The sequence below is a fragment of the Melanostigma gelatinosum genome (genome assembly GCF_949748355.1).
Source record: "Melanostigma gelatinosum genome assembly, chromosome: 15".
Taxonomy (NCBI): Eukaryota; Metazoa; Chordata; class Actinopteri; order Perciformes; family Zoarcidae; genus Melanostigma; species Melanostigma gelatinosum.
The window spans coordinates 11,252,375-11,266,413 of NC_136648.1; the positions used below are offsets into that span (position 1 = coordinate 11,252,375).

General features: G+C 44.2%; 1 protein-coding gene across 1 annotated transcript; it reads right to left on the reverse strand.

Annotated features, from left to right (window-relative positions):
- Window positions 1-159: 159 nt before the first annotated feature.
- Window positions 160-11,495, reverse strand: LOC306789397 (carboxyl-terminal PDZ ligand of neuronal nitric oxide synthase protein-like; the record flags this gene model as incomplete). Its single annotated transcript, XM_079285321.1, has 10 exons — window positions 160-671; window positions 1,104-1,272; window positions 2,273-2,434; window positions 5,566-5,693; window positions 5,999-6,128; window positions 7,907-8,015; window positions 8,108-8,166; window positions 8,265-8,357; window positions 10,649-10,720; window positions 11,391-11,495. 10 exons carry the CDS (start codon window positions 11,493-11,495, stop codon window positions 160-162), a joined length of 1,539 nt encoding a protein of 512 aa, XP_079141447.1.
- Between the last annotated feature and the right edge of the window lie 2,544 nt (window positions 11,496-14,039).

Sequence of the window (14,039 nt, forward strand, 5' to 3'; positions counted from 1 at the left end):
AGTGCACAGGAAATCAAAACAGGAGGTGAGTGAGTCAGTTGATGATGCAGTTTACTGGTGTCACAATACAGGATTTCTGTCTGAAGAAGTCCTTCAGATTCTGAACTTCAGCTGTTTCCCATTGGGCCGGTGCAATGTGCAGCTTCAAGAGCACCACCACTACACAGCCACCTCATCCCCTAAGCAGTCCGCCAGACACTCTGTGTTCAGCACGTTTAAGAGTCGAGCTGCACCGTCAGACCCCGCTCCCTCCCCCTGACCCCAGCTGTCCCGGTCATCGCTCTCATCTGTGTTCGATTCGTACTCCGATCCGATCCCCGACTCCCTAAACCGGAGCAGCTCCAGGGCTCCCAAGACCTGCTCCCCTAGCAGCGGGCTCTCATCCGGGGCCCCGTCGCTGGGAGTCTCCCCTGTGTTCTGGCCCCGCTCCTGGATGTCCGGCCCCCGGGAGGAGAAGCGGAAGCACTCGAGCCGAACTCCACTGCTGCTGAGCCCCAGAGGGCTGGTGTCGGTGCCCAAGGTGCTTGGAGAGCAGGGCCCGAGGAGGGCGGAGACCCAGGGACTGTCACTGATTTGGACCTGGGATTGAGCTGCAAAAGGGCCCGTAGATGAAGAAGAGCTGGGGGGCTTGGGGCGGAAAGTGATCTCCAGAAGACTGTCCTGGGAGCCCACTGAGGACAGAGAGAAAACATCAATGTTTAAGATGAAATAAAAACACAGGGAGTTATCACATATAAACAGAGATACATGAGAAGAGAGGTCTGAGAAAAGAGGATGAGATTATATATATGACGTCTGTGCTGACAGGATTTGATAAATCGTGACTACACGGTAGCAGAGGGCGTTACTGAATCCTCTGAGAGGGTGAGAGGGCTGCCATGGGATAATTAATTACGTGCCTGAAGTGGATGAGAAAAGAAGCCATAAGGACAGGAAGGAGGCACAAAGAAAGTGACGAAGGGAGACGAGAGGAAGGAAGAAAAGGATGATTATATGACAGAAATTAGTAAATAAGAAAAAAAGGAAATAGATGATGATATGTGGCAACCAAACAAAATACAATTATATATTCTAAATGAGAAAGAAAGTAGATTTCCACTCACTAGATGTTAATTGGCCGGCAGCTTTAAGCTCCAGTTCTTGGATCTGTTTCACCAGCAGGGAAATGTGTTGCAGCAGGTCGGTGTTCTGCTGCAGCAGCCTCTGCACTCTGGCCTGAGTTTCAGTCCGCGTACATACCTCCACCGACAGCTGCTCCTGGAGGACATGGACCTGCACACACACACGCACGCACACACACACACACACCCACACACACACACACACACACACACCAGTAAGAGGCAACCTGCTCATTAAATTCCTCAGTGGCCCCTAAATTTGGAGTTTGCTCGGTCAAAACGTTTACTCTTTAGACAGTAATGAGTTGAAGAAAAAGGCTTTCATTTCCCCAGAGGCCGTATTAAAGGAGACAGGCAACACATCAGCATTACGAATCAAAATCTGTCAATGAGATTGTCCAATGAAGGCTGCAAACTCTAAAACTCACTGACGCTTTGCTTCAAATCTTCAAAGGCCATGAAACCACAACTCAAGCGAATTTCATTTGATGTGAAACTTTTCAAAAGTAGCGGTTTAGAGGAATGAAAGAGGTGAGGATGTAATAACCTCAAACGCCTCACCACAGTCTATTAAACACACCACTGATTGAAAATGGAAACAGCGCATCGCTCTATTATGTGCTGTAACGTTTTGTGTCAAGCATCAAAGAGTTTTCCAATAATCCTATTTCAGGGATTTTGATGTGCATCCTAATACCACTGAAATAAATAATTGCTCCTTTGGTTGTCAGGCGCTCATCAAACAAACGTGCTCTTCAAAATTCAGTGAATTTTAAATTGAGTCATGTGTTTTTAGCCGTAATAACAGCAAGTCTCTGAGGATAGCAATGTCCGTCGATCGGTCATTGGTTGGTCAACCACTTTGGTCCAGACTTAAATATCTCAGCAACTACTGGATGGATTGCCATGAAAGTTTGAGATAATTGATTTCCAGAGATTAAAAAACAACTGTTGGATGCGTTGCCATGACATTTGGTAGACACATCTATATCCTCCTTGGGAGGAACAATTCTATTTTTGGTGATACAAGGTTTTGCACTTAATTCAGTGAATTGTAAACTCTAGACAATGAGGCCATCAGGCGTTTCATCAAGAACAATACAAAATATCACAGGTGTGGTACCACAGGATACAATAGTTGCCATCAGTACCTGCTCTGAAGCGGCCAGTTTCTGTTGTTCCTGCTGCTGCAGTTGTTTCTGGAGGAGCTGGACCTGGGGCTCTGCAGAGCAGGGAGCCTCTTCTGCCGACTGACCCGACACAGAGGCCTCAAGGATGGGGGAGCCCAGCAGGAGAGACGGGTCATCGGACACCTAACGCAGATGACAGTAAATTGGGCTCTATACTTCTAATGGCAACAAAAATGTAGCTGTGATGTTTTCTTTCCTTGAAATGTCAGTTTCTCTGAAGTGATCAAACACATAGAAACATAAGCACCACCCACGGGAATTCAACTCATCATGAGAAATACAAAAAAAAGATAGCTACGTCATTTATGAACCTTGCAGTGGCAGAAAAAAAAAGAAGAAAAACAACATCACAGTACATGTGGCTGAGTTTGGGCTGCATGGGAAGAAAAGAACAGTAAAGTATAGGGTAAGATAGCCAACAATCCAAAGTAAAGTAACAGTGGAAAGTTAAACATCATATCAAAGCTTGAGTGTATACTGTATAGTAACACATCTAAAGAGGTGGTTTAAAAGCTGACACTATCTCTCTCTGCCAGCCTGAGCTCCTTGGAGGAAGAGTCAGAAACTCCACAGATGAGGTATCAGCATTACTGCTTGATGGTCAAGGCCTTCCACAAGACATTCTGTGATGAAGCCTTAAAACCTACCTATTCCCTCCATTCGGTGCTAAATCAGTGAGTGAATTAATTTACAGCATTTTCCAAAAAGAACCCCCAACAGCACAAAGATTGGGGTCAGCTGAGCTATCCAAGTCAAACACTCCGAACAGGTGCATGCTGGGGAACATGCTAATCACTAACGCGCTCATGGCACCTCGTCCATCGTGATTGCTTTCTGCGTTCACGGAGCAACGTTTTCTTTCGGTCAGGGGTTTGAGGGCTTTCTGCTGTTTTTTGACCATGTTTAAGTCACTGTAGAGCTTAATTAAGCTCCACGTGTTTCACAAGCTTGCAGGGCGCGAAGTGGGACCAGAGAGGCCGAGTGGACTGGATACATTGTGGATTGAGAAAGAAGGAGCAGAGAAGTTGAACCTGCAGCAGATTGAGGAGGACTGGTGAGTACAACGAACTCGCTGTAACATCGGTTACCGTGGATATAAAACGTCCACGTTGCTAGGCAATGCCCGTGTGCGCATTACGCGCTGAGTGACATGTTTGGTTTGGTGATGTTTTTACTCTGCTGTTGTCTGCAGGAATTGTCAGATTGTTTCATTTATGTGGGTCAGGCTAATATTCATTTTTGCACCCGCCGTGGTGTCCATTGTTATTTACTGTCGTTTAATTGTCTGAGGTTTGTCTCTTTTCTGGTTCAGGCTACACGGAGGAAGGCGGTTGTATAATCGATAATCAATTGTGTGCACAGGCTGCGATGTGTCTGTGGACTAAAGCCATAAGGGCTCTGTGGTGCGATGTCAAATTAAATGTCAATGCACTCTATTATGTAGCACAATTGCCTTCTTTAATATGTATAGCTGTTCTTACCCCCCTTGAATCATGTCGCATACATTCTGCTTTTATTTGAATAAAAGAGATGTCACTTTTACTTGAGTAAAGTATTCCAGTACCTTTCCCGTCCCTGCTGACACCAACGCATGCCATTTACTGATGTTTCAGACCTTTAAATGTTTTCTGCTGCCATTGTATAATCTGAAGGGCAGTGGAAACAAGCTGTAAACACAAAAGTCACACTTCTTTAAATTGATTTGCCTAATCTGTTTGTAAACCATTACCTTATTTCACATTCAGGCTGTCTGATGAGTATAAGTTGATATCTACAATATTTACTTGCTATTTATTAAGAGCTGGGCACTTTGATTGAGGATCCACAACCCAAGCACGACAAATCAGTCATACTGTACATTTAGCTCTCATCATGTCAAAGTAATCTCTGGTCTAGAGTAGCATCATTTGATCTAATTGTGGAGATGGTGTGTTCATGAGGATTGCATCTATAAGTAGATCTATAGATTGACTGGATGGGCCTGGACAGGTATCATGACTCACACAATTATGCTAGAGTGCTGCTGTGAGAAGAGCAGCCCTGAATCACACGACCTGTCTGTTTTATCCGAGATGGGAGATCAATACGGTGGATTCAGTTGTCATTAATATGACATATGAGATGTTGACATATGACATACTGCTGTTAGACGGTGGCAGAATTATATGGTAGCTTTAATATTTATATAATTAAATAATACAGCAATTTTTCTTGTTCTCGGGTAACTATTTAATTAGTCGTAATATCCATCAATCTAAACCTCCACCACAAAACTATAAAGCTGACAGCGCCACAGAGACGCTGTTTGAAAATGAGCCGGCAGTTATCAGAGAGCAGATATAGCGGCTTGCTAGACAGCCTTGCTATGTTTTTAATGAATAAACCATACGATCACATCAGTGGGAGCTTCTTGGAGCACTTCTTCACAAACGAGCCTTAAAGACGCCGTTGCTCGCTCTACGTGCCTCAGTGGCATTTGCTCATCGTCATACGACTCCTTGTGATGCCAAACATTCATCATGACACATGTGAGCTGCGAACCTCCCAGCATTAATTATTACCAGGACATTTCTGACTGTATGGATCAAAATTGTTCCAGAATATTAGACGATCAGTCAAAAATACACCCTGTTTATTCTCAGATGTTTCCTCTGAAGGAATGAATTCATGTAAAAGCAGCAGGGACGAAGAGACTGATCTATTGACTTGCTTGTGTCCTGTCTGGGTGGAAGAGGGGGCTTCAATTAGGCAGTTCAGTAGCAGGACAGCTGAGACAACGAGTCAATTAGTTATTTAATCTACAGATATGTAATTGATTGATCATTTAAAGGGAGACTCCAGTTATTTAGTGTTTTACATATGGGACATATGTTGCTGTTTTTATTTAGAATTTTATAGTATAGTATTCCTTATGACAAAAAAATGGAAGACTTTGGCTCGTGGACTGTTGGTCGCACAAAACAAGTGATTTAAAAACAGTTTTGGGATATGAGGGTCATCTTTCTACATGTCTAGACTTAACGATTCATTGAGAGTATAACTGGGAGCTTGACAATGATAATTGGGAATAAGAACGTGTTCGTTGCAGCCATGTATTTTAGTGGCTGTGTGCAGCCATAAGGATCAATACATTATACATCGCAGGGTGGTTTTCATCTCTTTACAAAACCTCCTGTGTTTTTAATAGAGTGAGAAAATAGCGGGGCTTTGTACGCGCGACACTGAAAGGATTTCAAAGGACTTCTATACTCTACCGTCTCATTGTTGCAGAGGGCCTCGTCCTTTTTGCTCTTCTCCAGGTCGGACGAGGAGACGCACTCAATGCTCTCCTCTGTGGTGGCTTCAAGGTCGGTCTCTTCTGACAATGCAAACCTCTTCTTTGCTGCAGAGAGACCAGATATACATATAAAGGAGAACTGGCACACAGCTTTTTCTTTGACCGGCTTTGTAGTTTGCAACATATCTAGAGGCGGCGACAGCCACAGCAGCGGGCGACGAGCTGGCAGAAGCCCACACACAAGCAAGGCCTTTGATCAATGGATCGCCCGACACACATCTGCAGCTGCAGCAGGGCAAGCTGCTGGAAAAATATCGGCAGTGGCGGATAATGACATCTTTTCTGTAGGAGAAAGACGGAGACGGGAGGTAGAAGGAGGTTTGTGGATGCAATTTGTGTGCGTAAGTCACCTGGCACTGCCTCCGATTCCTCCACCTTCCCCTCCTCATCCTCCTGGTCATCGCTTTTCTGCTGCAGGGTCAGCTGGTGACACACATCGAACGCCTGCCCCACCGTCCGCACGATCCTCATGGCCTGTGACTGCAAAGGGAGGACACAGAGAAAAGGTGTGTTGGGGTGTTGAGAGCAGGGGGGGGGGGGTAAGCAGCAGCAGCAGGAGCACAGTAAGGGAGGATGCAAAAATGAACGGGCAGGGGAGGAAATGAACGTTTGTTTTACTTGTTGTGTTGTGGAGCTAAATAAATCAGATTACTACGCTGATGATTGAATAACATCAAACATTAGTTAGAGTGATTTGAAGACGTCAGCTTGGAGTTTAGGGCATTGTGACGATTAATCAATAAAGAAAATAATCGTCAGTTGCAGTCTTGTCTTTATTGTATATAATATAATCTATATATTTTTGTACTGGCTTAAATGTGGCACACAGGCAAGAAAATTCAATGTGGCCTTTGCGACAGCAGCACTTCTAAAGCTGTAATATTCAGTCCATGTCCTTCCCCAATCTCACTAAAGATGAGTTTTTGTGTTTTCCATATTGAACAGTGGCAGAAGCGAGAGTTGCGATGAATGTGTTGTCCTCTGGAGAATGATCCCGCCTCGAGGCATTCAGTCAATATGTCAAGGTGACTCAAGCCTGAAGGCAGTTCAATCAAGTGAAATAGCAAAAAAATAAAATAATAACACCGGAATAAAGTGATGAAAACGATTTATGAAATTACATTTCCCTCCATGGATTTCTTCCTGTCCTAAAATTGTCAGGTTAAACTACCAGCCCTCCCAAGGCCAAACACAAACGGCTCTGTTTGTGCTGACATCTAAGCCCCGTTGTGCCGCAACATGCCGTGATGAAAATAAATCAAATCTCTTATCAGCTGGTCCATCTCCTCCTACTCAGCACACATGCTTGGTCTGCAACGCCGAGGCCCCGGGGAGCTACTCGGGCACAACTTGCCGTGTGTCCCTGACGTTGTGGTGGGTGTTGGTTCAGCGGTGGTGAAAATGTCTGAAACCGCTGAGTGAAATAGACCCTCTTCTTTTCTCTTCCCACCAGGATGATTAGTATTCCGCTTCACTAAGTCACTGTCAGACTGGTATCCATGGTGAAGGGATGGGAGTCAACCTCACTGATGCTCCGTCTTTGTCATGGAGGAAAGAAATGCCCCTGCTTGGGATGCAGATATGTGGAGATTCATAAGCATTTTAGCTCAACGCACGCGAGGGATCTGACTCTCAGATTAATTTGCCATATGTGAGAGCCAACAGGACAATACATTACCGAGACAACGGACATAACCATCATTAGAAGCTATGTGTGCAGAGGAGCTGAAAACAAAATTATTTGATTGACAGGTGGTGATTACTGGAAGGACAAAGGCCGAGATCTTCTGCACTTCTGTAAAATACCAACAAAATCCAAAAAAAATACCAAAACCAACAATGCGTTTGTCGTCGCTTGACAATTTGCAACCGCCGCAGCCTGACCTCTTGCTCTCTCTTTTATGGGAAACATGCTTATGATTTCTTGCCGAGAGTGAGATGAGAAGATTGATACCCTCCACGTGTCTGTGTGGTAATTAAGCTCCCGGCATTTTGTGTGTGATATGATTGCTATCATTGTTGTATGGCTGGGCTCAGGTTAAACCCTTTGTAACACATGAACAAACACATATAAATAAGAAATATAACATAGAACTTTCTTTTATTATGTTTGACTTAAATTAATAAATCTAGGAAGGAATAAATACTCTCTGTCAAGAGTTGCACATGCACAGTACGGATCGGGTAGCGAGTGACACGTGCTGTTGACAGTAATATAAATATAGAATATCACGAGACTTAAGCATGAGCAAACTTACTTTCCTCTTTGACTTGAACACATTGCAGCGGAAAATGTTGCTCTGTCCTTCTCTCGCTATATAACTGAAGATCTTCAAGTCTTGGGCATCATGTGAGACATAGAAGATCCTGTCAACAAGAAGACGATACACGTTTTTTAATGTAGTTGGTTACTTGCTGCCAGGTTATTTGGTGTCTTTTGTTTTTGATTTAAAACCTACCTGTAGATGGGATCCTGTGTCACTAAGATCGTATTGTCGTCACATGACCATCCTTTTCTCTGTTACAACACAAAGAAACATGTTGGCTGACGGCGACAAAGGTGGTGAGAAGACAAAAAGATGTAATTCAAATAAAGTTGCATTTCACAGGACTAACCTTCCTCTTTTTGCGCAAAATCACTTGGACACAATCAGTAGATACCACAATGTTGACCTTCTTTTTCTTTATGTTCTTCAGTTTGAATTCATACTGTGAAAAAAAAATATTTGAATGAACCGAATTCTAAAGTTCATTCAAAGCAAACCGATTATTATGCAAGGTGTGACCAGCGTTAAATACCATATGAGCCCGCTAAGATGGAGCCCTTTACACAAGATAAATGAAATGTGTGAACAGAGGGAATGGATCATGCAGACAGGAATATATTTTGGACAATTTTCCTCTTCGGGTAAATGTGAGATTGAGTAAACACTGTCAGTTTCTGTTTGTGGGAGCTGTTTAAGCTTTCAAAGCCAGACTCAGAGGGAGGCAGACATGTGTGGGACACTTTCCTCCCTCTCCGTGATTAATGCTAGAGCCTGTACCCTCTGCCGACACTGCAGGCTCAGACTCCAAATATCAGGCCCCAGAGATCTAAGAACAACCAGGATTTATGAAATAACGCGCCGCGCTTTGAAAAACGCAACATCAGATGATGAATTGATCAGATGGAGTTCTGCGAAATCTGTTTTGGGCGAACGACCCGCTCTGCCTGACAGACTTGGATATTCTCTGTCATCTTTTCTTGGGTTTGTGCAAAAATAACAACCTGACGCTGTCTTTTATTTTCCAGCAGGATTGGAACTGTCCTCGCACTCTTGTATTGGCATTTTCATAATGAAAGAAACCTCACGGGAAGTGAAGAAAAGGGATTGTTGTTGTTGCCAACATAGCAAGTCGTATCTGTGGATTTAAGCCCTGATGAATGTGGTGCAGTTTCTCTATAAGCCTGTGTGACCTGTGTCACATGCTGCAGACAATTCACCTCATTAGAAGCTTCAATGGGCCCTCATTCCTTGTCACCCGCTCTTATCTAGTTCATCAGTCTTATTGTTGTGTGGGAGGTTTGCTCTGCTGTAGAGGCTCAGGCGAAGGACACAACTCACACAATGTGTGTGTGTGTGTGTGTGTGTGTGTGTGTTATCCAGGCCAATGCAACTACATGTAATCTGGGACGAGAGGACCATCCATCTCCACACGCACTGCTGTCAAACGGAGATGAAGTGGAACACAGGAAGTGTTTATGTAGATCCAATTTTCATGCACATCAGCCACCGCCCCAAGCATAATAATGCTCCACAGGTTGTGCCAATTCACCTCATATCGCTTTATCTCTAAATCACTGTGAGTGCTTTAAGGACGAGTCAGCTTTTGAATATTCAGAACCCGTCTCCCCACAAGCAGAGGCTCTTAATTGCTGTGCCATTACCGCACTCACAAAGAGCCCCCGACTCTTTTACACGCTTGCTTTTACGCTATCATCTTCAATCTCGCCCGCGTCTAATACCACGCTGTTTATTTTGCATTTATTTGTCTTTTAATGCATTTTCTTTTCTTCTATTTCTTTTTGTCTCCTTCCATTATGTTTTACTTTAAAGCTTTGCAGAAAAGCATTTTGTCTTCAGATAAAATGCTGATAACATAAGACATTTAATTAAAATGAGTTTGTTTCGGGACAGATAAAAAAAAGGTGCATCACAGTTTTGTCCATCAAGGTTTTCAGCAGCCCTTGGATTACCTTGTGCATTGTGTGGGTACATTTATTTCCCCATTTGAGCTGCTCTATCAAGAGCTCTTTCATAATGCATTGTGAGAAGAATTGTGAAAATCTGAAATCGTTGAGATTCCTGAAGCATGTGCGAAGCGAGGAAATTCAAACCGCATCACTAAATCTTTGCCAGCACAATCAAATGGCCATTATACGGCACTGTACATGAGGGATCAGGATTAAGTGCTTCCTGGGTGTAACTGGCGATGTGGCCGATCGCCGACTGACTCCGTGACTTGGTCCTTAGATTAGATCCAACAGCTGACCAGCAGCTAAATCCTCTCCTCCCTGCGCTTCACTGTAACACTGCAGTGATGTGTAAATAACAAGGCATCGCAGTGTTTCCTGTGGCCTTGTCTGGTCTAAAGACGGCCTCCAGAACCGACGTTTTTTCAGATGGTATCATATATATATAAACCTGCACGCTGTATCTCTCCTCAGCCATAAAGTCTGAGCTGTCCTGAATCGTTGCCGTGATTTAAACCGCTACTGACAAGCCACTGAATCTGCCGAGTGTGTAGTTATGCAGACTTGTGTGTATCGAGGATGTTGAGGTGAGTGAGGACCCTCTGAGCACCGTGCACAAGGTGAGGCATGACACACAGGAGAGGAAGAGTAAATCTTCATGCAGCTGCATCGATGACTGACAGTTAATGTGTTTAGACTGCTGTTGCCACTGTGAGTCAAGTTCAGCTGTCTGGTGCAGGGAGGTCACACATTTGAAGTTTCTTACTCTGATTCTCCTCATTGCAGCGACTATCTCCATTCGGCTGCTGGGGCGACCGACCTCCGAACTGCCAATGTACTGCGAAATGTAAGAGAACGGTTTAAAGATTGACAGTTTGAGGGAATGAATGGATTACTTGGGGAGTGCTGGCAGAGTGTTGATTGCTATTGTAGTTTTGACAGCTTTTTCAGACATTTTGGGAAATATTCCTCCGCGAGGAAATCATTACACGCCAGAGCTGCAACCATTAGTCGATCAGCCAATCCACAGAAAATTTACTTTTTTGATACATTTTCCATGAAGAGTATGAAATATTTGATGGTGCCAGCCTCTCAAAATTGAAAATTGTTGGTCGGACATATCAAGACATTTGATACCATCACCTTGGGCTTAATGTGATGGGCATTTCCCACAGTTTTTGTGATGTTTTGTAGACAATTACTCTATTATCAATTGAGAAAATGTTGCAGCTCTATAACATTACATCGTGCTGGGTGCCAGAAGAACAAATGAAATGTAAAATGTAGGATTCTTCCACCCTCATCAAAAGTTTGTCAAAAACGACATGACGGAAACAAATTCATCAGCATTCATCAAGTCATCAGTTCAAGCGACACTTCTCTATGCAGGTGAGGTAAACAGTAGCGGTGACATGAACAGCCCTCATTTGGACGTTTGACACACAGTAATAATAACCCACCGCTCCCATACTGCCACCCAGAAAGTATCTGTTGCAGAGGGTCCTTACCTTTGCCTCGAAGCAGACCCCATGCTTAAACACCTCGTCGTTGTGCATGGGGATCCTCAAATCGTGCGCGTCATCCACTAAATTGTACTTGGTTACCCCTGGCATCGCTTTAATGTTGGCTGACTTGCGCCGGACTCCCGTTTTACGACCGCGCTAGAGTACCTGCAGATATGCGCATCTCCTCCGCACTCTCCCTCCGTCAAACCGGAGGTCATCCAGGTTGAGGTGCTCCGGTCGCCACGGATGGGTCGGTCGACGGGGTTCAATTAACGCGCTGATCGTTGATCGTTAGGTGCACCGACTGACCCGCTCCCTCCCGGTCTGAGACTCGACGGAGAAGCTGTACACGCCGCTGGGGGTCCCGATGACGCACAGATCTCAACACATGATTGCTTATTCCTCGAAGCACCGCGGCATCAATAAGCGCTAATTCATCAGAGTGAACCATCAGTATTCAGAAGCGGTAGGCTCTCGTTATCCATTGAACTGGGTGTGAACAGATGGAGACGGACTGCTTGTAAATACTCTATGAGCAGCTACAGCTGGTGTTTGGTTTTAGGACATCTAGTGGCATCACAGGGAACAAACAATTCCCAAAATCACTCGCTCCCAGTGGATTCCCGGAGCCCCCAGGGGCCCTTGAATGGCTCCTGGTTCTCTCCTGCAATATGAGGTTTAATGTAGCCGTTTGTTTAACAGAAACTCGGCAGAAGTCTGAAAATGTTTTTCAGACAAAATAATGCAAGAAGCATGATGCTGCTGTAATTAGCTGACACAGTGTAACTCATGATGTTGAGCTGGTGAAGCTTCACCATATAAAGGCATACACAGATCCATTACAAGGGGTGAATGCAGCAACTTCTTACATGTGAAGAAAACGACCTAGTACCCCAGATAAAAACAAGATATCATTTGCAGAATGGGCATAGATTTAGGGGAAGGGTTTAAGACATGTTATCACATTATACCATCAGTTTACTGATAATAAACGTATCAAATGACAATGTGAAAACAATGTCACAAAGTGAACGGTGTCGCTCGTAGTGATGAAGCTACTGAGAATCATCACAAGGATCTGCAGCTTCCCTTGATTTCACAGTGCTTTTTTTGTGAGTTTCAGCTCATTGTTCAGCTGTCGGACCCGCAATCGACATGTACGCCTTTGGGTCCTCCTCCCTGCTTTCAAAGTGTTGTTTTCAGGCACAGCAGGCAGCTGTTTGCAATAAAGAAAGCCGAAACAAACCCAAAAATATATTTACTCCCCTCGCAGCTCTCTGTCAACTCCTGAGGGAAACATCTGGCTCTGTAGATGCTAAATGCTCCACTATGTTAGTTGCTAACAGTATTTGTCTGCTGTTTGGTGTTGTTTAGGTAGCGTGGGTGAGGTGTTGAGGTCTTACTGGTTAAAACAGCTGCCTGCTAGATAAGAGGCTGCTAAAAGCAGAACAGTGAAGCTGTGGACCTTAAAACCAAAACAGTGAATTGAAGGATGCTAAAAAAGCCCTGTAGATCTGAGGGGAACTGGTGATTTTATGATTATAGCAGTCTAAGAAAGTCTTTCACGTTGACCAGTGCTTTCTTAAATCATCACTCTAGCTGTATACACTTGGCATGTACGTTTCATTTTCTGTGTTGAGGTACAGGAGTGTTTCACCCACAGACTGTAGGAAGTAAGTTTTGTTCAGGAAACCTTCGCCTTTGTTTTCCTCTCACTTCTTCCTCTCACATTGTTTTCCTGTTTTCTGATCAAGCTTCAGTCATCTCTCCAGCAGGTGGCAACAGAGCTCTTTAAAATTGTACAGGACAACAGCAAAATACCAACAAGAGGAGACAAAGTCAAACACCCACTTTGATGTACTCGGCGTGCTCCTCTTCGTTTCCTTTGTCCTTCTTTGTTGTTTTGTGCTGCTTTTCTTTCGTTGACCTGCAGGAACCGCTCAGTGTGATTGTTGCACTCTCCACCAGTAAAGCCCGGAGAGACTCCATTAAGCTCCAAATGAACAGAGTGCTCTGTCGCTTCAGAAAATCGCCTCCATCACTTTGTATTTTTTGGGATACAAGCATATGGCCTCTTTTATTCTTTTTTTTCTTTTCCTTGGGACAAAATGTACTCCGAATTCACTCATTGACGGAACAGAAATACCGTGTTTGTCTCCTTTCAAGTAACTGACGTCTCGCTTTGCTGCATCCGGTTCCTGCAGCTTGAGTGACGTACGATCTACGATGCCGCTACAATCGCTGGTGACGCGGCTATCACCTGTTGACACTTAATTTGGTTTCATTTGTGATGCAGCACTTCTATGGAGAAGAGTGGTATCGCTTCTTGTGTCCAAGTGAGTTTTAAATCACTCACCTGCTGTTGATTTGGTTGCGAGCGCCCAATGAAGGCCAAGTGGGGCTTCAGTGGATCTCCTTGTTTCTCTCTCAGCATCCCACTCGCCACGTGTGGGATGCAGGAATACAGCATGAATACAAGCCCAGTCATGTTGCTACACACCCTTTCCTGTCCCTAACTCTATTAAATTAGATTCTAAAGTGAACAAATCACATTTTTGGTGCCTCACAATTTTGTCTTTTGTCACATTAAGCTCTGTTCAAATCTGAAGAGTTGATTTTATTTAAAAAAGGCTCATAGTCTACAGCCACTAG